Source organism: Pocillopora damicornis, chromosome 11 (genome assembly GCF_964200805.1).
Source record: "Pocillopora damicornis chromosome 11, jaPocDami1.2, whole genome shotgun sequence".
In the NCBI taxonomy this organism is placed as follows: domain Eukaryota; kingdom Metazoa; phylum Cnidaria; class Anthozoa; order Scleractinia; family Pocilloporidae; genus Pocillopora; species Pocillopora damicornis.
The window spans coordinates 4,823,229-4,846,334 of NC_142680.1; the positions used below are offsets into that span (position 1 = coordinate 4,823,229).

At 36.6% G+C, this 23,106-nt stretch overlaps 1 protein-coding gene across 3 annotated transcripts in view; it reads left to right on the forward strand.

Moving 5' to 3' along the window:
• LOC113678858 (receptor-type tyrosine-protein phosphatase kappa) overlaps positions 1-22,975 on the forward strand; it is a 24,485-nt gene extending 1,510 nt beyond the window's left edge. The window contains exons 2-34 of one of the 3 annotated variants that reach the window (XR_016180933.1): positions 1,459-1,772; positions 2,000-2,144; positions 2,686-2,999; positions 3,475-3,622; positions 4,255-4,560; positions 4,804-5,109; positions 6,111-6,412; positions 6,598-6,742; positions 7,458-7,771; positions 8,668-8,815; positions 8,967-9,272; positions 9,529-9,822; positions 10,081-10,183; positions 10,739-11,006; positions 11,285-11,345; positions 12,123-12,234; positions 12,329-12,468; positions 12,551-12,702; positions 12,904-12,985; positions 13,363-13,439; positions 14,343-14,382; positions 14,986-15,083; positions 15,289-15,405; positions 16,004-16,152; positions 16,653-16,788; positions 17,191-17,340; positions 17,761-17,863; positions 18,675-18,745; positions 19,206-19,340; positions 19,934-19,971; positions 20,533-20,687; positions 21,238-21,373; positions 21,675-22,975. Coding sequence is in view for 1 of the 3 variants with exons in the window: in XM_089186888.1 (XP_089043014.1) it covers positions 1,459-1,772; positions 2,000-2,144; positions 2,686-2,999; positions 3,475-3,622; positions 4,255-4,560; positions 4,804-5,109; positions 6,111-6,412; positions 6,598-6,742; positions 7,458-7,771; positions 8,668-8,815; positions 8,967-9,272; positions 9,529-9,822; positions 10,081-10,183; positions 10,739-11,006; positions 11,285-11,345; positions 12,123-12,234; positions 12,329-12,468; positions 12,551-12,702; positions 12,904-12,985; positions 13,363-13,439; positions 14,343-14,382; positions 14,986-15,083; positions 15,289-15,405; positions 16,004-16,152; positions 16,653-16,788; positions 17,191-17,340; positions 17,761-17,863; positions 18,675-18,745; positions 19,206-19,340; positions 19,934-20,056; positions 20,533-20,687; positions 21,238-21,373; positions 21,675-21,755 (5,531 nt within the window). In the remaining 2 variants the exon portion in view is untranslated. Of the gene's footprint in view, positions 1-1,458; positions 1,773-1,999; positions 2,145-2,685; positions 3,000-3,474; positions 3,623-4,254; positions 4,561-4,803; positions 5,110-6,110; positions 6,413-6,597; positions 6,743-7,457; positions 7,772-8,667; positions 8,816-8,966; positions 9,273-9,528; positions 9,823-10,080; positions 10,184-10,738; positions 11,007-11,284; positions 11,346-12,122; positions 12,235-12,328; positions 12,469-12,550; positions 12,703-12,903; positions 12,986-13,362; positions 13,440-14,342; positions 14,383-14,985; positions 15,084-15,288; positions 15,406-16,003; positions 16,153-16,652; positions 16,789-17,190; positions 17,341-17,760; positions 17,864-18,674; positions 18,746-19,205; positions 19,341-19,933; positions 20,057-20,532; positions 20,688-21,237; positions 21,491-21,674 lie in introns of all 3 variants that reach the window. The other 2 variants (XR_016180932.1, XM_089186888.1) reach the window with 2 other exon arrangements.
• Positions 22,976-23,106: the final 131 nt, after the last annotated feature.

Sequence of the window (23,106 nt, forward strand, 5' to 3'; positions counted from 1 at the left end):
ATACTGCAAAGAACAAAATGCATTATTAAGAAATAAGTATAAACTGATTGAAAGCTCCAGATTTACATGTCTTAGTGATAATGCTACAAATTATGCAAATACAAGCTTGAGTGGCAAGGAAACAGACATGTTTTGTCGCATGAGCTTTCTGTTACAAAAGACCGGACTAGCAAAACAATCGTGACCACATACCGTGACACACTCAATCAAAACATGGCGCAGTTTAATCTTGAGCTTTGTTTCCGTGAAGTTGTTCTCGCTGTATTTCTTACTCTGGCTTCAAGTGAGCGCTATATCATACCAAATCTACTTGAAAGGTTTATTGTAATTTTGAAGGCTACAATTAGCAGAAATGGTGGGATATATCTTTTAGTTTAGGGAGCTAAAGCTTAAGACTGGATACCATTGCAACTTAATCGCCAACGCAGACAGCATCAATACCAAAAAGATAGGAAAGCTCTTCCGGGTTTCGCTTCACCTTTTCATAAAAACATTATCTTAAAACGAATGTGAATGTTGACTCCTTCATGCTTTTTTGGCAAGCTCGGCTAGGAAGGAAAGAGTTATTTACGAAAAGCAATTTAAACTTTACATTATTTAGCAAATAGACAGAGAGTCCGAAACCATTATGTTTACTTAGTAGACTTTTTATCAGTGTCAAAATAAACCACTCAAGGAAATTATGCTACCTATACTATGTACTCGGTGATTTTAGGTATACACTTTATGAAAGGATTTCAGTTTAACTCGGCCCTATTCTGAGACAGAGATAGTTTCAAATGTAGTCTAATGTTTTTGCCATTGTTCTTTTCATTTAGGAACTCTATACATAATAAATTATGGATGATATCATGGATTATGCGAATTCCAGCATATATTCACTAGTTAACTTAGTCGCATTTCGACCAACCTGTACATTCTTGCCTTGCACCCCAGAAATTGTGCATTTACCCAAAAATTCAACTGATCTTTCATCTAAGGAAGGGTTAAAAACCCTGTTTTCCTGTGTCGAGTTATTTTGTAAATAAACCATCAGGCGGTTGGTATGTCTGTAGCTGAGATTGTCCGGAAAATAAATATTTGGCAAAGTAGCGAAGCTTGGAGGGCAAATGAGTAATTATTAGTAGAAACCCTCAGTCAAGGAAATTATTAGTCGACATACCAGCAAGCCAGATAGAGGTTTATCATAATACAATCCCTCTATTAATGTATTGTACATTGAGCAGCATTTGGATCACTTTTCACCAGACTCTAAAAAACGAGTTTGTTTTTCTTCCACGCTTTGCAGCTCGTTAAATATGCACCATTAGCCACTTGTTAACTATCTGGACCTTTAACTAGAGGTACCTATTAGAGAGAATCAAGGCTTGCGCGTCCCTTTTACATCCAACCCTTTATCCCTGTTACAATTATAATTGTGAATATGTCATAATGCAAATGTAAATTTTGCTTCTATAGGGGCTTGTGTTGATTTTGACCTTGGAATGGGAAGTGGAACAATTCCAAATAGTGATATAACTGCTTCTTCTGAACAAAGTGCCAGCACACCAGCCATAAATGGTCGACTGAACTACACATCTGGATCATCATGGTGTGCACGAACAAGCGACACTAATTCATATCTACAGATTGATCTACAGGCACTTTATATCATCTGTGCTGTGTCCACTCAAGGGAATTCTGATGCAGATCAGTGGGTGAAGAATTACACATTACAATTTTCCACAAATGGGAAAACTTGGACAGACTATGAGGAAAGTGGAAAAACCAAGGTAAATTGGAAATAGACTCTGAAGCATAGCTGCTACAGCTAGTTATATGCCAATAGAACATGGATTGTAAAGTCTGACAATATAGAATATCTTACAGGTAAAATAAGGCTTGTCCTAAGAATTGTTGATCTTAATAGTATTTAAACTATTTGTATTCTTATATCTGCTACGTTCTTAATTTGAGAAAAACACTATTTATGACTTGTGACTATTTTTTTGGTTCAAAGTTTCTGAGAGGAAATGATGACAGGAACTCAGAAAAGAAGCATGTTGTTTATGGAGTGTTAGCAAAACAACTGCGATTCCGGCCACGAACGCACCAGGCTGGGGTGTGTATGAGGACAGAGGTATTTGGAGTGGAAAAAAACCCAAGTGAGTTTGAAGCTTCAATGCATTTTTTGCATGTCTGCTATTATCGTGGTACCAGTATTGTTATCACATTGTAGGGTAGTCTAAGCTACTCTTTTAATCTTTACGCAAGTTTTTCAAAGCATGTGTAATGAGAACAGCTGATAGAAAAAGACTGAATTTGAAGCTATTGTTTGGTACTTAAAACGTCATTATGAGTTATTAAAATAATCTGGTAAGCTTTAACCTATAGATCTATTGTTTGTTTTGTAAAGTTAATAATGCAAATTAATGGCCTTAAAGTATCGGGTAAAAATACCAACTGAGTTGAAGTGAGAGTTGGTCTACAGATCTTGTACAAGTTATTTGTTTCATCACTTGAATTATTAAACATGATTTGTATAAAGATACATGAAGCCTCATCGTGGTCTCAACTTATAATTTATTTGGTAAACGAACATGTCTTATGCTTACACGTCCCACGACGCTTGCATAAGACCGCAGACCTAATATGATTACAGTTTGCATGGCACTATGAAGGCTAATTTAAATTATTACCTTGCAGCTTGTGAAATGGAGGCCATTGGTCTGGCCAGTGGTGGTACAATTCCAGACAGCAGCTTCTCTGCCTCATCGCATTTTGATCATAGGTATAAACCCTCTTATGGTCGACTTAATGGAAGTAGCCGGGGTTGGGCACCCAAAACTAAGTTCAATTCTGCTGACTACCTCCAAATTGACCTTCTGTATGAGTATGTTATCTGTGCTGTTGCTACCCAAGGGGCTAATGGTATCGATGAGTGGACAAAAAACTACGAGATTCAGTTATCAGTGGATGGTACCACTATGGTTACCTACCAAGAAAACAATGTAGACAGGGTAAGTTTATATAAAAGTCATGTGAATATTCATGTAAGCTACAAGAAGGCCAATAGTATAGAGGTCCTAGAACATTTTCTCAATTTTGTAAGTCAAGATGGGGGAGGTAAAAGAAGTGTGTACTTGGTCAAAGCTCAGTCTTGTTGTTTAATAAAGTATGTAATCTATAGCAAAGAAAATAAAAAGATTGTGTGAAAAGGCTTTCGAAAAATTTTATTTTTCGGTGTTGTTTCCAGTGGTTCTCATATTGTAATCTCTCTCGAACTACATGTACCTCTCCCTTAGGCTATTCACCAGAAATGGTATACAGGGTCAGATACTGGTGTTTTTGAGTTAGTTTTGTAACAATAGAAACTAGGTCTTTCAATAGCTATTAGAGACGTGTAAGCAACTGATACTTAATAGTGGTCAATGAAGCAGTACTATCATGACTATTTTGACACAATTATTTCACATTTTGTACCACAAACTACAGGTCTTTCTCGGAAACTCAAATCGAAATGGCATCGTGAAAAACAGTCTCCAGGAATTTGCAAGTGCAAAGTTTATCCGTTTTAAGCCAACGGCATACAATAGCTTTAAAGCTCTGAGAGTGGAAGTTTATGGAATACTTCTAACAAAAGGTATTTATTTGCTATTGTTTTTATCTCCCCCTGAGACAGAAATGAAGTCATATTATTCAAATTATTTGTGGAAGACAAGCCTAGGTAATCGTGCAGAGCTAGCTAACAACGAGTTATAAACTATCCAATATTGATAGAGCCTTGTAATTGGTCAGGCGAAAATTTTTTTTAAAAACAACTCTAAAGCTGACCATAAGAGATGAGAGAATTTGAAAATCAATAAATTTAGGTTTTTTTAAAAGACTTAAATATCGTTTTAAAATTCTTGAATCTATTCTGCTCAGATCCTTCAGGTTCTCTTTCTGTTAAATTGAAAAAAAAGTTTTGCTTAGATTATTATTTGTGCTTGATATGAAACAGTGTCTGATGTGATTGTAGCATTGTACATTGTAGATTCTGGAGCCCAGTGGGTTTCCATTACAACAGCATCATTTCTCTCCTTTTATGTATAGCACATCCTCACACTCGGGATACAAATAATGTATATTTAATGCATGTGCACAGTCCCATGATTCTTCACTTTGATTCGAGGAATATCTAAGGCTCTCTAACGTCATGAGGGTGATTAATTTACATTCATATCACTAAATCAACTAAAAATTATAACAAGCAACTGATGTTGTACATTTCAGTTCCATCACAACCTCCGGCAGCCTTCAAGTTAACTGCAAGCTCTTCTACCAGCATCACAGCTTCCTGGCAGTTGCCACCAGTCTTTGCCAGACATGGAAGAAACATTACAGGGTTTAAACTGTTCTACAAAAAGAAAGGTTCTGGTGGATCAGCAACAACCTTGACTATTAGCAAGGGATCGACATTAAGTAGAAATGTCACCTGGCTTGATAAGTACACAGAGTACGAATTTAAAGTGTTGGCCTTCACCTCTGATGGTGATGGACCAAAGAGCGCTGTTGAGGTGGAGAGAACAAAGGAAGATGGTATGTGATATGAAGGCGAAAGAGAAAAGATTATCACAATTTTTTATGAATAATAAATTGATTGGAACTGTTGATAAAATCAGGTAAAGATCCTCCCCCCCAGATATTGGAAGGGTGCTGCTACCAACTGAGCTGTAAAGGCACGGGTTGGGAACTAGGTCTGATTTTAGACGCTTAATTGTTTGGTAGCAACAATGAAAAAGACCAGTCATGCCTTAAGTAATGACAGTTTTGTAAATGCAGCTCCATCACAAGCCCCGAGAAACTTTGATGCGACAGCAGTTACTTCTACAATTATCACAGCATCCTGGCAGTTACCACCAGCAGACTCCAGAAATGGAGTAATTATAGGATTCAAATTGTTTTACCAAAAGAGAGGCTCTGCTGGACGAGCAACCACCCTGACCATTAACAATGGAACAGCATTAAGAAGAGATGTCACTGGACTTAATATTTACACAGAATATGAATTTGAAGTGTTGGCCTTTACTTCAGTTGGTGATGGACCAAGGAGTTCTCCTGTAGTGGTGGTGAGAACCATGAAAGATGGTAAGAATTTAAAACGATGTTTAAGTCTTTTTTTAACTGAGTCAGGTGCAACGACAGCGAAAAAGTTATAAGCCGATCTTCAAATGAAAAAGCATTGTCACAGAATTTTAAAGACTTATTGTAAGATTTGAATTTGACCACTTTTACATTTGCAGTAACCAAGGTGGCTTTTTTGTGGTTCGAAGTATTTATGGTGTTGTAGTATACTTTTACTTGTATGGCCAACGAATTCGAAGCTGAAATGTTCTTAGGCATTGAGAAGTTAAAACACTGTGCTTTTATTCAAATGTTTATCATTTCATATATTTATAAGGCTATTTGCTATATTTTTGTGATTAAGTTGTTGATGTGGATATGCGGCTTGGCCAATTCGGACTCATTTCATTAACAAATCATCACCTTTCTTTCAAAAGTAAAAAAGTTAGTCAAATCAGTGATCGATATTGGGTGAGAATTCATCATTTTAGGACCTTGGTCAAGCATACATAATTGTACGTGAAAACGGTTCGGAAACATCTAGAGACGACTGCTACAACATTACAAATGCATGAATACTAAAGGAAGGTAGTCCATAATACCTCAAGATAACCTGTGCAAAAAATCTGCAGAACAAAAGAGGATAAATGCAACAAAATTGAATGGTTGAAAACCACTGAATTAGTAGAGCTGAAGAAAAATTGAAACCCAGCATTAAAGAGGAACCTTGGACTGCCAACAGATGTTTGCCACTAAAATGCTTGGGATTTCAAAGATACATTTTACCATTGATATTGCTTTTGACCCAACATTTGTAAGGAAGACTTTTGACTGGAAGAGTCAGCTAAATTGTGGTTATTCAATTTTTTTAAATGGTCATTCACCTAAATTTTTAAAGGGTTACAGAGACACAATTATTAAATGCTCATGTTGAGAGCTCTACCCTCTTTAATCCTTTCTAGTGTTCATTACTGATTATTTTCCCTATCATTTGTAATTCTTTAGGTATTTTTTTCTTCTTTAAGGTTGTGTTGAGTTTAGTCTTGGGATGGAAAATGGAAGAATTCCAGACAGTGGAATAACTGCTTCTTCTTCCAGCCCACTAGCCAAGAATGCTCGACTGAATTACGCATCAGAATCATCGTGGTGTGCAGGAACAAGTGACACTAACCCATATCTACAGATTGATCTACAAACACTTCATATCATCTGCGCTGTGTCCACTCAAGGGAATTCTCAAGCAGATCAGTGGGTGAAGAGTTACACACTACAATTATCTACAGATGGTACAACTTGGAAAGACTACAAGGAAGCTGGACAAATCAAGGTATATAGGGAATAGACTGTGACTACAGTTTTATGCTGATAGAACATGGATTGTAAAGTCTAACAATATAGAATATCTTACTGGTAAAATGATAAGTCTCGTCCCAAGACATGTTGATCTTAATGGTATCAACACTAATTATATTCTTGTACCTGCTATATATGTGACTATTTGTTTACTTCAAGACTCTGACAGGAAATACTGACAGGAAGTCAGAGGTAAAGCATGTTGTTTATGGTATATTAACAAGATTCTTACGATTCCTGCCACGAACGAGCCAGGGTGGGATGTGTATGAGAACAGAGGTATTTGGAGTGAAAAAAAACCCAAGTGAGTTTGAAGCTTTAATGTATTTTTGCATGTCTGCTTTTATTAAGTTATCATTATTATTATTATTATCAAATTGCAGGGTAATCTAAGATACTCTTTTTATCTGTACACAAGTTTTCTGAACCATTTCAGAGGAGAATAGCTGATAGAAAAGGGCTGAATTTGAATTTATTGTTTGGTGCTCAAAAAGTCATTATGGACTTTTAAAAAAATCTGTTAATCATTAATTTCTAGACCAATTGTACTTTTTGTGAAGTGAATAATGCAAATTAATGGCTTTAAAGTATCGGTACCTCACCCAGACAAGTGCAAAGCAATGATCATGTAATGGCAACCATTTACTGGACCGTTCGTTTTTAAATGCAATAAAGGCTATACCGCCCCACAATGCAAGGATGTATTTGTACAGAGGAATTCAAGCCGCAAAAACAGAAGAAATGATGATACCATCCTTTCAAGAACCATACAGTACAAAGGAGCAATAGCTTGAAACAGTCTCTCTAGCAAGGAATCAATAGCTGAAAACTTAAAGAATTAAAGCTTTTATTAACTAAATTTGACATTGGCAAATAAATTTTGGTTCTACTGCAGCCGTCATCAAACACAAGGACAATAGTTTGTTATGCGTCCCATGGCGCATGCATGAGACCGCAGACCTAATATGATTACAATTTGCATGGCACTATGAAGGCTGATTTAAATTATTACCTTGCAGCTTGTGAAATGGAGGCCATTGGTCTGGCCTTTGGTGGTACAATTCCAGATAGCAGCTTCTCTGCCTCATCGCATTATGATCATAGATATAAACCCTTTTATGGTCGACTTAATAGAAATAGCCGGGGTTGGGCACCCAAAACTAAGTTCGATCCTGCTGACTACCTCCAAATTGACCTTCTGTATGAGTATGTTATCTGTGCTGTTGCTACCCAAGGAGCTAATGGTATAAATGAGTGGACAAAAAACTACGAGATTCAGTTATCAGTGGATGGTACCACTGTGGTTACCTACCAAGAAAACAGTGTAGACAGGGTAAGTTTATATAAAAGTCATGTCAATAATCATGTAAGTTACAAAAAGGCCAATAGTATATAGGTCCTAGAACATTTTCTCAATTTTTTAAGTCAAGATGAGGGAGGTAAAAGAAGTGTGTACTTGGTCAAGGCTCAGTCTTGTTGTTTAATAAAGTATGTTATTATGTCATAAGTATTTACCCTCTAATGGTGGACTGAATGGAAATAGGCGGAGTTGGGCACCCAAGACTAATTCCGATCCTGCCAAATACCTCCAAAATTGACCTTCTGTATGAGTATGTTATCTGTGCCGTTGCAACTCAAGGAGCTTATGGTATTGATGAGTGGACAACAAAGTATAAGATTCTCTTATCAATGGATGGTACCACTATGGTCACCTACCAAGAAAACAATGTTAATAGAGTATGTTTCCATAAAACTCATGTGTATATACATTTACATATCAAAACAAGCCAAAAGTATGTAGGTCCTAGAACACTGTCTAAGTTTCTTTAGGTCAAGAGGAGGGAGACAAAAGAAGTTTCTACTTGGTCAAGACTCAGTTTTGTTGTTTAATAGAGTATATAATCGATAACAAAGAAAATGCAAACATTGCGTGAAAGGAGTTCGAAAAATCTTATTCTTTGGCGTTTGTCAAACCAGTGGTTCTTGTATTGTAATCTCTCACAAACTACATGTACCTCTCTCTTAAGTTATTCACCAAAAATGATATACAGGGTCTCATACTGGTTTTGTGTTTGTTTTGTATCAACACACACTAGGTCTTCTAATAGCCACCAGGGAAATGTAAATAGCTGATACTTAGTGATATTAGGTGATATTAGTGGTCAATGAGGCAATAGTATTATGAAAATGTTGATACAATAATGTCACTGTTTATACCACAAATCATAGGTCTTTCCCGGAAACTCAAATCAAAATGGCATCGTAAAAAACAGTCTCCAGGAATTTGCAAGTGCCAAGTTCATCCGCTTTCAGCCAATATCATATAACAGCTTTAAAGCTCTGCGAGTGGAAGTTCATGGAATACTTCTAACTAAAGGTAAGTATTAGCCCCTCCTCATGATCGATGTTTATCCACTTTGATGTGAGGAAAATCTAAGGCTTTCTAAGGTAACGAGGATGATTAATTTACATTCATATCAATAAATTAACTAGGAATTATAACAAAGAATTTGTGTTGTATATTTCAGTTCCATCCCAACCTCCTACTAACTTCAAGTTAACTGCAAGCTCTTCTACCAGCATCACAGCTTCCTGGCAATTGCCACCAGTCTTTGCCAGACATGGAAGAAACATTACTGGATTTAAACTGTTCTACAAAAAGAAAGGTTGTGGTGCGTCAGAAACAAATTTGACTATTAACAGTACATCAATGTTAAGTAGAAATGTCACTGGGCTTAATAAGTTCACAGAATATGGATTTCAAGTCTTGGCATATACTCCTGATGGTAATGGACCAAAGAGCCCTGTTGAGGTGAAGAGAACCAAGGAAGATGGTATGTGATAGATGAAGGTGAAAGAGATAAAATGATTATAGTTTTTAATGGAAGAAATTCTATTGAAGGGGAAAAAATTGGGGACCTTGACAACCGACCGCTTAATACAGCATGAGTAGTTAATATGGTGTCGCTTAATAAAGGCTCGAATTTATTACATTTTTAGAACGCACTACAAATGCTTTTGATTAATTGTTATTCAATCCCCATACCTCCCATTATTTTATCAATAATCACATTATCTTTATTCTTCCAGCTCCTAGTGCACCTTTATCTTTGTCTTCTGTTGATGTGTCACCCAGAAATTCGCACGGTCCAAGAATAACCTTGACCTGGATTGAGCCTGCAGAACCAAATGGAGTTATTAGAAGTTACACTTTGTTTTACAGTCACAATGGAGGTGCAGCAAGAGAGATTTCTGGAATAGACAAGGATGCATTTAGTCACACAGTTGATGTGTTTGGTGGAGTGACTTATCAGTTTAATGTCACAGCTGTGACTATTAAACCTGGACCATATGAGACGATAACTGTAACTACCAGGACATATGGTAAACTTAACTTTCAAATTTTTGAAGCGACCATAACTTAGTTACTTCATGAAATTCTGTCGAACCTAAGCGAATAATTTATATCTTACCGTCATTTTGATCAATTTAACTCTTGAAGAAATGGGTCTCGTTAATTCATTTAGTTAGTCTAAGCGCTGTGTCATGAATCACCTTCTGAACTTGTAATCATACAGCTGTATTATCTCATTCGATAGGAACCCTTTTGTTGAGATACTAAGTGTTTATCTTTCTCACCAGCTCCTAGAGCTCCAGTTCCACATAATGTGAGTGATGTTGAGGTTTCTGAGACAGCTGTGGATATTTTTCTGTGGCCAATTGAACAAATTAATGGTCCAATAAGGTAATTATCAATAAGAGTGTGATTTGCAGAATAACCTAAGGTTGATTAGGTCCTTCCTAATGATAAGGTGAGATTGCCAGCCGCTCCTCGAGAAATGAGGTCACGCTTCTTCCACGAAGGCTGGCTTGACGCATGCAATGGAAATCAAGCGAAAGAGGCGCCAGATTCATGTTTTCGAATCTTAAATCTCTAGGAAAAATAATCCTCATCGCAAATAAAGCTGTATCTTGCAATTGCTAACTGGGGAGAATTTCAAGGCAGTGCATATCGAAATGTCGAGGAAATGATGATCAGAATCGTTCTGGTAGATCGGCTGACAGCTTACAGAAGACCTCTAACCATAAAGAAGTCTCTCGTTGTGGTAGATTTAATTTTATCTCGGAAAAAGAACCTTTGTTTGACCCTTTTTACCTCTAGTAAGATTATGGTATGTTGTTGAAAGCAGAATAAATTCTAGCAAGAGGATTTAAGTCATTGATGTTAAGATCAAAATGTGATTAGAGACTACATACAAATTGCCTTCATGATTCGGGAAAATTGTTTTCAATCTTTCAGTGCTTATCAAGCTATTGTTCTGAAAGTTGTCAATGGTGTTGAAGAGCTTCCGGAAAATTATGATTCACAACTGAAAGCTGCCAGTGATGCAAAGAACGGCGACGTGAACTTTTACATTGCTGATGAGATAGGAAATGTCCCAGTGCTCAAAGGACCTTGGAAATTTACTGTTGGCGACGGTGAAAAAACTGGAAAGTATTTGAATAAAGAACTTGAAAAAGGACAAAACTACATTGTGTATGAGAGAGCTCTAACTAAAACCACGAAGGTATGTAGACTATAACCTACGTCCCTCCGTTACTCGTAGAACTGGGTTTAATGACCTTTTTGCAATCGATTTTAAAGAGTGGTTTGCTAGACAGTGGTCTAGTCTTTATTGCGGAGAAGATCGTTCGCACGCATTGTATGAGTTAACACAAAAACTAGGAGGAGGTTTAGTCTAAGCACATACTTTTCAGCCGTTTTATTCTCACTTCATTCTCCTCATTGTTTTCAAAGCACGGGCATTTTTTGAAACGTGTGGTTTGTTTTTTGTATATTCTACAGGAAGTACTAAAAGGAGAAGTAGGAATCGTTGCCAAAATTTCTATCACCCCGGCCATTACGGGTTTGTCCATATTACATTTAACTAACCAACAAGTTACAGTTTATACGATTGCAGATTTACTTTTGTATTTTAAGGGACTTTTCAAGAGCAGTAACTCACTTGCGAGAGTGGTGGCTCCAAGAGGCTTATATGTTAGCTTGTATTAATTAAAACTGGTCGAAGATCCTCTTTTTAAATATATTTTATTGAACTAGTTTACTGCTTTTCAGTATACAGAGCCTGGTGTCTACATTTTCGTTTAGATAGTCTAGATCTACAAGCTAGTCTAAATCCGTATCATCAACTATGAGCGTTCAATGTTTATGCCAGAATTTGGCTTGCTCGGCCTGGTGCCGAGCTAAATTTGAGGACAGTAGCGAGCTGCTAACAAAACTAAAGTGAATTTGAGGGAAACAATTGATAAATTGATGGCTGGGGTAGCCAAAGCCAAAAATGCGCAAATAAACCTAAACAGAACAAATGGAGAAGATTAACGCGGATTGGAAATGAAGAAGTTCCAAATTGTCGGTTGAATGTACTTTCCTCGAACCAGCATTTAAAACTTAAGGCTTTTTCTTAGCATGAGTCAGTACCGCAGTTGGTAGTACGAGTTCGCAATCCAAGCCGACACCATTTTAGTCATTGCCGGTTGTGCGTGTATTTTCTTGTGATGTCACTCGAACCTTCAAAACGATTTTCGGCCATCATCGACTAAAATTATTTCTTAAAACCATTTTTGATTTTTTGATTACCAAATGTCTATCTTGAAATGCTATTTACACTCTTCTTTCATGGAAGGTGGAAGAGAGGAAAATTCCAGCGGTTTTAATGTCGTTGCTGTTGCTGTACCTGCAGTTCTGCTGCTACTCCTTATACCAGCAGTTGTTGTCGCTGCGCTCTTATACCGGAGGTTTGTTTTTTTTTAAGACTGAATACTAATGACTGAGCGTAGAAAAAAGTATTGCAACCGAAAAGTACACATTTTATCTAATTTTTTTTTCCAGGAGAAGGCAGACAAGATCCCAAACTGCTAATGAAAGACCTGTCCAATTTCATGACCTTCAAAACGATTATGAAAACCTTGGCGCGAATGCATCAAGTTCGGTTTATCAGAATGTGGGAGACAGTCGTCGGTCAATTGAAGGTATGTTATAACATGGTTGATTGCCTATAGGGATTATCAAAATACTGCAAAGTTCCATATATACGATTTCTTTCCCCTAAAGGTATTGAACAACAGCCTGACGGTGAAGAGGAAGAGGCTACCTACAGTGAGGCTGACGATGGTAGGCCCAAACCAATTCCTGTGGCTAATTTTGCAAAATACTTCAAGAAAAGTTCTGAAAATGGTGCTATTGTACTGCGACAGGAATATAAGGTAAGACGTTGGTTTTTCTATATGTTATTGTACGATAGAGCTCTTGTAAATATTTCTCGATTTTTTTGTGTGTTGTTCCTTTTCGCAATAGGTGACTTGGTATTTGTGGTGGATTTTGTTGCAAGGGTCTCAAAAAGTGATCACATCGAATCGTTTTTGATAAAAGCACATGTTTTGCAACTTAGTATATACCTTTCTTAGAATTTACAGGGCGATATGCTGTTTCCTTGTGAGATTAGCAAGAGTAACAGAAGTAAGAACCGTTATGGAAACATCGTTTCATGTGAGTGCATGTAAAGATTTTTTGTTGTTTCTATCTAACGGTAACCATGTAAAAAACCTTTAAGTTATATTAAATTAAAATCAGTTTCTAGTGACTAGACCTTAACTAGCGCTGCCTCTGCAGTTAGTGTCTTTTAAGGCAATAATCATTATTATCAATCGGTATAAATTCCATAGCTCTCTGAATATAAAACTGCGTCAGTATCTCCAATCATTTCAAAGTTGGTGAGGTGGGAAGTGGTAAAATGGTCAAGTTTGAGGCAGAATTTCGCACCATACACTATGTTCAAGATTTATACGTATTTCACGCCATAAAAAAAATAAATTAAAAAAAAAAACTTAACAAGTTCCTAAATCACCAATTGTGTTAATTAACAGATGATCATTCTCGTGTTGTTTTGGAGGAAATAGAGGGTGATAAAAATTCCAGCTACATCAATGCAAGCTACATTCCGGTCAGTAACACGAAATACATATGCATATGACGACAAAACAACGACGGAGACAGGACGACACAATACGACTCGACACAAAACGAAACGGTACGACACGACAATACAGAGCAATACAACGGCGCGTCGACACTACTTGTTTGATGATATATATAAATGAAGAGATATACAAATAAAACTTATTTTACCGTTCGGGCATCTTGAAAAAAAATCAGCATGAATATTTTCTGTTTTCTGTTTGCAGTCTTTCATTACTCTTATGGGGTCACCTTTCATCCATTATTGTTTAACTTCGACAGCAAACCTCATAACTTACATAATAAACGGCTGAGAAAGGCATGGAAAAGACATTATATCAATATTTTGAATACTTATAATTAATTTCAGTTAACTGTTACGGTATAATCTAACCGACAGAAAAACACTACAATCCCACAAACTCAACTACCTTATTAAACAACGAGTGATGTTCTTAATAAGGGGCGACTCCTAAAGGCAGTACAATAATTATGCTTAGTGAACTTACTTAAGCCCCTTACAGTCTATATCTTAGCTCGCCGAACTCACAGTTTCCTTTAACTTTTCTTAAAATTAGCAATCTTCCACTTTAGCTCTCTCTCACGGTATAGCTTTCTAAACAGTCGGTGTCTCCTGACAACAACAACTACTACTACTACTGCATAACTGAGTCCTTATATACATTTACACAGTGTTCCGGAACAATTCAGAAGCTTATAAAAGTACTATTTTAATAGTGTTACGTAATAAATGCGTGATTTGAAGAAATGTTTTAGAAAGTTCTATGGTACACTTGTCAGCATGAGTAAGCAGTCTGGAGAATTCAAGATGCTTATATTTACAACAACAATTACTCATAACATCAAGTTTTCTACTTTCTCTCCTTAGACCTACGACGAGGTCACCATGACTTATATCGCCACACAAGGTACAATTATCTGGAGGAGTCTCATAGAAACACCCATAATTGTCACACGTTAACACGAGTCATTGTCTAACTGCTGTAGTGAACTCTGCTGCAATATAGAGTTAGAGAACTACAAAACGTCTCGCATAATAGTCACCGTTGGTTTTATCTAGGTCTCCTTCAGTATATTTAACCGTGTACCGTCTGCACATGGGACACCTCTGGAACTAACAAAAGCGTCCTTGAGTAAAAGTTCCTTCGATCAACGTAATATGTGCAAAGGTTATAGAAATTTCTCGCTTAGTTCGAACGATAGTTGCTGCATTATTAGGGGGCGAAGATTATAGCTCGTTGTTACGGGGTTCAGTCCCTTTATAGGGGTTTTCTGTGGCCTTTTTCTGGCTATTTTGGTTGTGCTAGTTTTCCTTTGTTACTCTGTTGGTAAAACCTCTCAGGAAAAAAAAGATCATTTATAAATGTATTCAAGAAAGTTCCCACTGTCCCGAAAGAAAGACTTGTCCCATTGTTGTGTCAATGTTGTTAAATAGCTCATGGCTTTGTTAAATTACCACACGCTTCAACATTCTTTAACAATATTCTGACAACTTGTAATTGGGTTATTAGGTCCAATTTCTACAACTGTCGATGATTTCTGGCGACTGGTCTGGCAGGAAAACTGTTCCACCATTGTGATGCTTACAAACCTGGTTGAGGGGGGGAAGGTAGACGTAGATCAGTTTTCAGTTTAACGTTCAACTTTATCCGGAGTTTCATTTATTTTACATTTCCTTCGCTTCGTGAGTGGTCTGTAAAACTCGCACCATAACCCTAAATATCGATCACATTCAAAACCAAGATCAGAATAACGTCATGGGTTGCTACATGTAGGCTCACATGCATTTTTTGTTGTTGTTGTCTTAACTGTAGGGCAAATGCGATCGGTATTGGCCAGATCACACTTCCAAATATGGTGCTTTCACAGTTACTCTTCAAAAGACTGAAACTTTCGCCGATTACGTCATCAGGTCATTGATTGTGACGAAGGTGGGGTGTCTTAATAAAATTTCTGTTTTTATATTTAGTACTTCCTTAAAGAATATGGCCTTAAGTGCTAGACAAAAGGTCCTAATCGTTTTAAGTATATACCTTTTGGGTATGTTACATACCTAAAGAGTACATGGTAGCAGTCCGCAAATTGCAATGCATCCAATCAAAGAAGCTGCAACCCACCGGCAGGGTGTATTTGTATTTGTACCGGTGGCGGATCTCGGTGGAGGGTACGGGGGATTCGGACGTCCCCCCTTCCACCCTTCCATCAGACTTTTTTACTACTTGACTCAAACCAATATTTTTCCAACTGCAGGATGAAATTAGAGTACTAAAAATTAAATCCTTAAATATCTTTTAGTTCATTAAGGCTGCTGAGTAAAAAATAAAACAAAATATATGATAAAAACAAAAAACAGAAATGTGTCTTATGAATCAAAGTTTGGGCCCCCTGGATCTGTTTAGGCATGATCTCTGTTCCAACTAAAATTACGTAATGGAATTAATCTTTCATTGAAAAATACTCGAAAATAATGACGTATTTTGGGCTCCCTCTATGACAACATCTTCAACCAAGGCGTGAATTTCCCCTTAGGATTCAGAAAAAAGGAACGTGCACCAGTTTCATTACGTCACTTGGCCAGACAAAGGCGTCCCACAACATTCCACAGCTCTACTTGGATTTAGACAAAAGATTCATGCCAGACACCAGGCTACTGGTGGACCACTTCTTGTGCACTGCAGGTAAAGAGCACAGAAAAATTTCAAGACTTAAAGTTAACGGCTTCATATTTACAAACTATTTTTATTTGGGTTAAGGTTCTTCTGCAGATTTTCTAATTAAAACTTTTCTTTTCTACGGGTAACGATAAAAATTTTTCTTAATATACCTCCATGTGTGTAAATTACCAAAGCCCTCCATCAACCAATCCCTTACCCTCGAGAGTCGCCCAATCGTGCTTAAAATAACTAACAATTCTAACAGGGCTTTTCAGTTGGTTGTCGTAAAACCAAAACCAATGCAATCCCAACATCTAATGCGACAGAAGCTCGACATCATGAGGAACAAATGAGGACTCAAAGTAAATACAAGGAAACTACTCAAAGTGCAAGTCACCTTGTCGTGTTTGATCAGTGCGAGTTTCCATACTTAAAAAAAGGGTTGATTGTTTTCCTTCGCCTCTTCCCTTCATATTTTTTAACAATAAGAATTGTTAATTACCTCTATTGTTACCCTGGTACAGTGCTGGCGTTGGTCGAACTGGCGCATACATTGCTATCGACGCTATGTTGGAGAGTGCTGAGAAGATTAAAACTGTGTTCATACAGAATTACGTGCAAGTAATGCGTAGATCTCGTCCTTACATGGTGCAGAAAGATGTAAGCAATTTCAAACGCTTTCCATAAGAATAACAGCAGCATAAGTCCTTTTTATTCTGAGCTTAGTTATTTCACGGTTCGTCGTGCTCCACGGTTATCGTGAGGACCGTCGTAAGCCAGTTGTGATTTCGCTAAAACGCCTAAATGATTTCAGAGTCCACCTTCTTGAAACCACCATCTTCAAATTTAGAAAATCTAATCGTTCTTGATATGACTTTATCCGAATTGATATATAAATATATATATCAAATAGATATACAGATTGATGTATATATATAGACATATATCAAAAGCCTATTGTCTCATCACTACTCTGTCTCTGCATAGAACCAGTGCGTTTTCTTGCTCCAAAAACCGTTCGTTCAGTCCAACAGTATTGGTATTGACTTTACCTCTGTATAGGAACAGTATGTTTTCCTCCATCAAGCAGTGATGGAGGCCTTGGTATGTGGAAATACAGAGATTATCCCTCAGGACCTACGAATTGTGATTAACAAGCTTTCCATGGTGCATAAACCATCCAAAAAGACTGGATATGAACGAGAGTTTAAGGTAACTAGCAACTATTTCTAATAAATACATTTCGCTTTGTTGCGAAATTAGACTTAAATACCAATAAGACAGCTTATTACTTGATCCTGAGGATTCTTTTAAAGACTTCTCTGTTTGATATTGTTAACATCACATTCATGTCTTATCTACACTTTTCAAGACAGCTTATCTCCACAAACTAACGATTGTGTCTCGCTCACAAGTGAGCATTGACTCAATTATCAAATCACAAAAAACTGCTCTAGCTTGAAGAAGAAGGCAATAACTCAGTTCGGTAAGAAACAAAAACGGCAGAGGAACTAACATGAAAGCAGGACGGCCAAAAGTTGGCTTAAGATAAAGAAGATGAAAAGGGTTTTCAAAGGACAAACTGAAAGATGCAAAAATAATCACTTACATCTTTTGATACTTTTGTCGTAGCGCTTGGAACTTGTAACAAACGCCCAGGCTTCTCAAGAGCAAGCAAAGGAAGCATTTCTGCCTGAAAACGCTGTCAAAAACAGATTCCCCAACACTGTTCCGCGTAAGTGTTACCTTGTCTTACTTTGCAGTCTTTCAAGAATGTCAAACAAGATTTCTGCTCACTCCTGTGTTATTTCCTAATGGAGCCCTAAACCAAGTGAGGTCTCATTCGGTCTGAAACCTTACGAGTGGTCAACGACATAGAAAGGCCCCAATCAATGTAAAATTTGTTAGTCACGAGTGGATTACCGATTGGACGACACAAAGTTTTGTTATCTAACGATCAAAGTTTTCACAAATTTTGGGAACAAATTAGCCATTGATCGATCATAGTCACGGCAAAACGATTTCAGTTTACCTATATACACGAGAAAATAAACCCATAGTCTAGATAATAATGCGCGAAAATGCAAATACTTTTCAATAAAGCAGGCTTTCACACAATTCAGCCGCCAATCATCAATCATTATCCATAATTTTGTTAGTTTTGATAAAGAAAGGTCATAGCCTACAAGGTATTATGAAGTCGTACTGCGATGACCCAAACAAATAAAATGTTATAGGTTCGAGTCATGGCTAAAGTCACTGTGTTGTGTTTTAGGACAACTTGGGTAAACTTCACACGAAGGGAACCCAAATTGGCGTGAAATCAAGGTTTCTAAGACAGCGTAGGACTTGGAATAAAGAAATATCTCCAGGTTAACTAAAATGCGTAAAGTTCGACAATAGGTACCCTAAAATTCCATACCAAATTTCAGGTGGCGCCACTCATCGAATAATGTTTCCAAACGATAGATCTAAGAGAATCTTTATAACTATTGTTTGGTATGTTTTTTGTCTGCATAACCGCCTTTATGTCGATTTTACACTAGTGGACAATGCTCGAGTGCACTTACAAGCTTCCTCACAAGAAGAGAGTTACATCAATGCCTCATATGTGGATGTAAGTGCAAAAATGCCTTCTTATAAGATTTTTTTGGTAATATATATATTCTGTTTATTTATTAATTGAACACAAAAAATCGCAAGTACGAAATTTAAAAATAGTCAATCAATAATACAGAAGAATAGCAATATTACAATATTACATGAATTCACAAATCAAAAAAAATTTAAAGAAAATGTTTAATCAATGTAGCGACGAAACCTAATAAAGGCTAGGAGCTCATAAAATAAGTATTCCCAACATGTTGATTTGAAGAAAAAACTCAGTAGTTTCAAGTTCTCTAGAAAGCTTTCTGGTGCAACGTGTCCATATGTTTTGAATTAGTTCAATCTATAAGTATATATTATTTTCCAGTATTTTCTTTTTGGGTAGAGAGGTACTGTTATTCTTTTCGTATTGGTATACTCGTGTTGCTTAACTTGACGTCCACCTTTTCTTTTGAACTTTTATTTTTCAGGACTATAGAGAACGGAATGCATACATCCTGACTCAAGCGCCATTAGAAAACACCATTAAAGACTTCTGGCTGATGATTTCTTTGTATAATATTGGCACAGTTGTAATGTTGAATAACTTGAAAGAAGGAAGGCAGGTACGAATCATGACATGTTTCTGAAAAGCACTAAACAACACTCTTTGCTACGTATTTTCAACCAAGAAATGTACAGAACCTGCCTAAACTATGATGTTAAAGCTCTAATGATTTATATCAAAACAGCCACTGATATGGGCAACTGATGGAAATCTCTGGCAAACTTTGATAGATTGCCACTATACGTTAAAAGGTGGCAAAAATAATGGGACAAAACACCTCAAAGGCATCAATTAACGCAGTGAAACTAATATGCTCTCAAAAATTATCGGCAAAGTGTAACTTTCCCGCTGAGACTCTTTGACTAAACCGCTGTCACTTGTAAATACGATACTCGTCTGCGTTACTGGCTGGCGAAATGAAAACTTCCAAATGTTTAGAGCACATGTCACTCTAGTTCGGATATCTTCTCAACACCTTTAGACTGGAGAAGCTTTGTCGTCGAGGGAAAGTAACATTTTACAACGACTGACCACGGAAAAGTTGGAACTCTTTACTGGAAAATCCTTGCAACCCCTTTTTTTAGACCACGATATTAAGTATATATAATTATATCACGGATCAAACATGTAGCACTGTTTTTCTTTTTGTAGAGTTACCCAAAATACTGGCCAAGTGAGGGATCCGCCAGGTATGGTGTAGTCACTGTTCAGCTTTTGTCCCAAGAAACCTCGAACAATATAACTACCAGACGATTTACCTTAGAGAATGCAGCGGTACGGTTTGTTTTTACAAGTATTACAAAGTTTTCTGTTCTTTAGGTAGTTTGGAACGAACTTCTTCCCATACCAATGGTTGCGGTTTGCTTGTATTAGTATTCGAAGCTTCCCTGTGTTATGCGTAGTTTCGATGAAACTATAATCAATACCAACAGAAATATATTTTCAACGCGTGTGATTTATGTTAATGAAAGGTGGATGGTTTGACCTTAACTCTTTCAATATCAGGAGAGACCACTCTGTAAATTCTCCTTACATTATCGATACAGTGTCTAAAGGATATTATTTGATTTAACACTAGAATTTCCGCTGAACTTATGTATTATTGTGGAATCGAGTTTGTTTGCTCGCTTTTCAATATCAATGTTTCACTCCACATAAACAAGCTAATCCTACATTTAAAGTTGATTTTTTAATAGGCATCTGTTTTGAAGAATGGTGTGAATTTCTTCCTATTTTAATTTGTTTTTCAGTCTCATGACAGGAAGTCAACTATACAGCATATACAGTACACCGGTTGGGCCGATGGAAACTCGTGCCCAGATCCCAAGGAGATACTTGAACTAATGAATGCTGTACAACAGTCTCAGCAGCAATCAGGAAATGGAGTCATTGTTTTTCAGTGCAGGTAAAGAGCGCTCTTTAAGTAAAGAGTTCTCTAGATGTTATCATATGTTTGAATGGATTACTACACATAACTCTAAAACGTTAAAAGTTATGGTTACTGATACAGAGCTTAAGCAGCGATCTTTTTGAGACACCGCTTTAGCATTTTAAACCAAACCGCGCCAACGAAAAATATTGTTTGAACACCAAAAATGATAATTTTAACTTCTGGTTGCCGTCTGCTTCCCAAAAACATCTGTGCTTAAGCTCCCTAATGTTTTACTCGGCACATACGTCATGCCCGAATTGCTCATAGTCAGTTTGTTAGACATTATACTAATAAATGACCAAATATTTATTTTTTCTACAGAATGGTAGAAGGTTTAAATGGTTAATGTAGATGACCTTATCTAGCGTAAACAGTGTTATTGGTTGAACATGTCTGAAAAAAGTAGACACTTGACTCGCTAAATTAAAGGCTAACAAGAATCAAGGCAAGAAACTGCAACACGAATAGACAATGGTGTTCTTTTCATTTTTTCTTAATAGTTACCCGTTTTATCTTTCTGTAGTGATGGTATTGGCCGCAGTGGCTGTGTAGCTACCATAATTTCAGCGATCGAACGAGTCAAGATTGAACAAACAGTTGATGTTTTCCAGACTGTAAAACTAGTTCGAGCAAAGAGACCAGGTGCTGTCAACAACCTTGTAAGTTGACAAATGTCATAATCCATTGTTATAACTTTACTCATGTCTAGATTGCCAGAGGAAAAACAGGGGAACTCCACTCCGGCGTTTTAATACCGGAAGTAGGGGCCCTCCAAGGTACGCCTGACTTTATCAAAACACGGAACTTTGCTTCGAAGAATTAGAATTGAATTTCTTTGCTGTTCAGTCATTTCTTTTGGGTTCTGAGAAAATAACATGGTCACTTTGCTGAGCGCTCACAGATCAATAGCGTTATTTTTCGTGATCCTAAGGAGTGTTTTTATGTTTTCATCTTTTATAGGAGCAGTACATGTTTTGTTACAAAACAGTTCTGGCTTACTTAGACTCTTTCAGCACCTACTCAAACTTTGCGGAATGCTAAAAAGCATTGTAAAGTATAAAACAGATTTGATAGAAAGAAGTGATGCACATCCTGGGTGTTTTTACGAAGCTGTTCTCTGCTTTTTTTTTGCCTCGTATTCAAGTTTTTTGTAACAAATTATATATGCCTCTACGGGGAAGGCCTTTCCCTATAATATTTATGAAGGTTTTCCTTAATTATTTTTGTAAAAAGAGTAGTCCAGGTAGACGTACAGGTATCTGAAGAGGTTCACTGTTTGATAGCTGATAGATTTACATCAGATTTTGCTATAGTAACTTGGGACACAGACATGTGTCTCTACAGGGCTTAGGACAACGGCAATTATCGTACTTTTTAAGTTATTACATTAAGATAAAGAGAGATAGGTGTATGTAAAATAATTCACGATACAAAGGTATCCCATTAAGGAAAAGAGGAATGTATGTAAATGGTTCAAAAGACAAAGTATTCAAATAGTTTAATTTACTACGTTTCATCGAGTTTTGTGTTTTCTTATAGGTTAATGGTAAAGGAGAACCTTTTATAACTTAGATATATCATAGTATATATTCCTCTTAAATGTTTCATTGAAGCTTTAGAGGTGTCTTTACGTTCCAAAAGCGTTGAATCAAAAATTGAAGTTTGTCATTTTAATTTTATAGTTTGGTTTAATGGGACAGTTTGCCCTTTTTTTGCATTTAATTCCCTTACCTGGAGTTAATTTTTCATAATGTTAAATTCATAAATTATACGAGATGGTCACATAACTTTAAAAAAATAGTATTTTTTTTCTCAGAAATCAGAAATAATTTTGTATAGAGTTAGATTTTTAGTAATAAAATTATAAACTAATTTTGATAACGATAAATGAAAGATTCAAAAGTATAAAGCGCATTAAGTGGTCTGATATTCAGCCATTATATATTTTTACTAAAGTAAAGGATAGAATTTATATAGAGTTGAGGATATATAATTAATACATTCAATGACTGATTGATTGATTGATTGAAATGTGTTTATATATTCACCCAGCTTATAGTTAACATTTCTATCTACATTGTGTGAATTTTGGAGTGATCGACCAGCAGTTTCTTATTTAATATTCCTCTTAAGAGTTTGAACTGATCTCGTTTATTTTCATTGCGTTCAACTGTTAGTTTATGAAGATGTAGTCAAAGAGAACCTTCATCGATGAAACTATCTGACGTTAAAGCAAAAGAAAATAAACTGACTAAACCCAATTCCTAGGTAAATTCCACTACAGTTATTTATAGAAAATCTCTCCGAAGGAAGTCTCTTATCTGAGACATCCGCATAAAAGATCAATTCGATCTGTATTCTGAATGAATATAATAACGAACAGCGAAAAGAG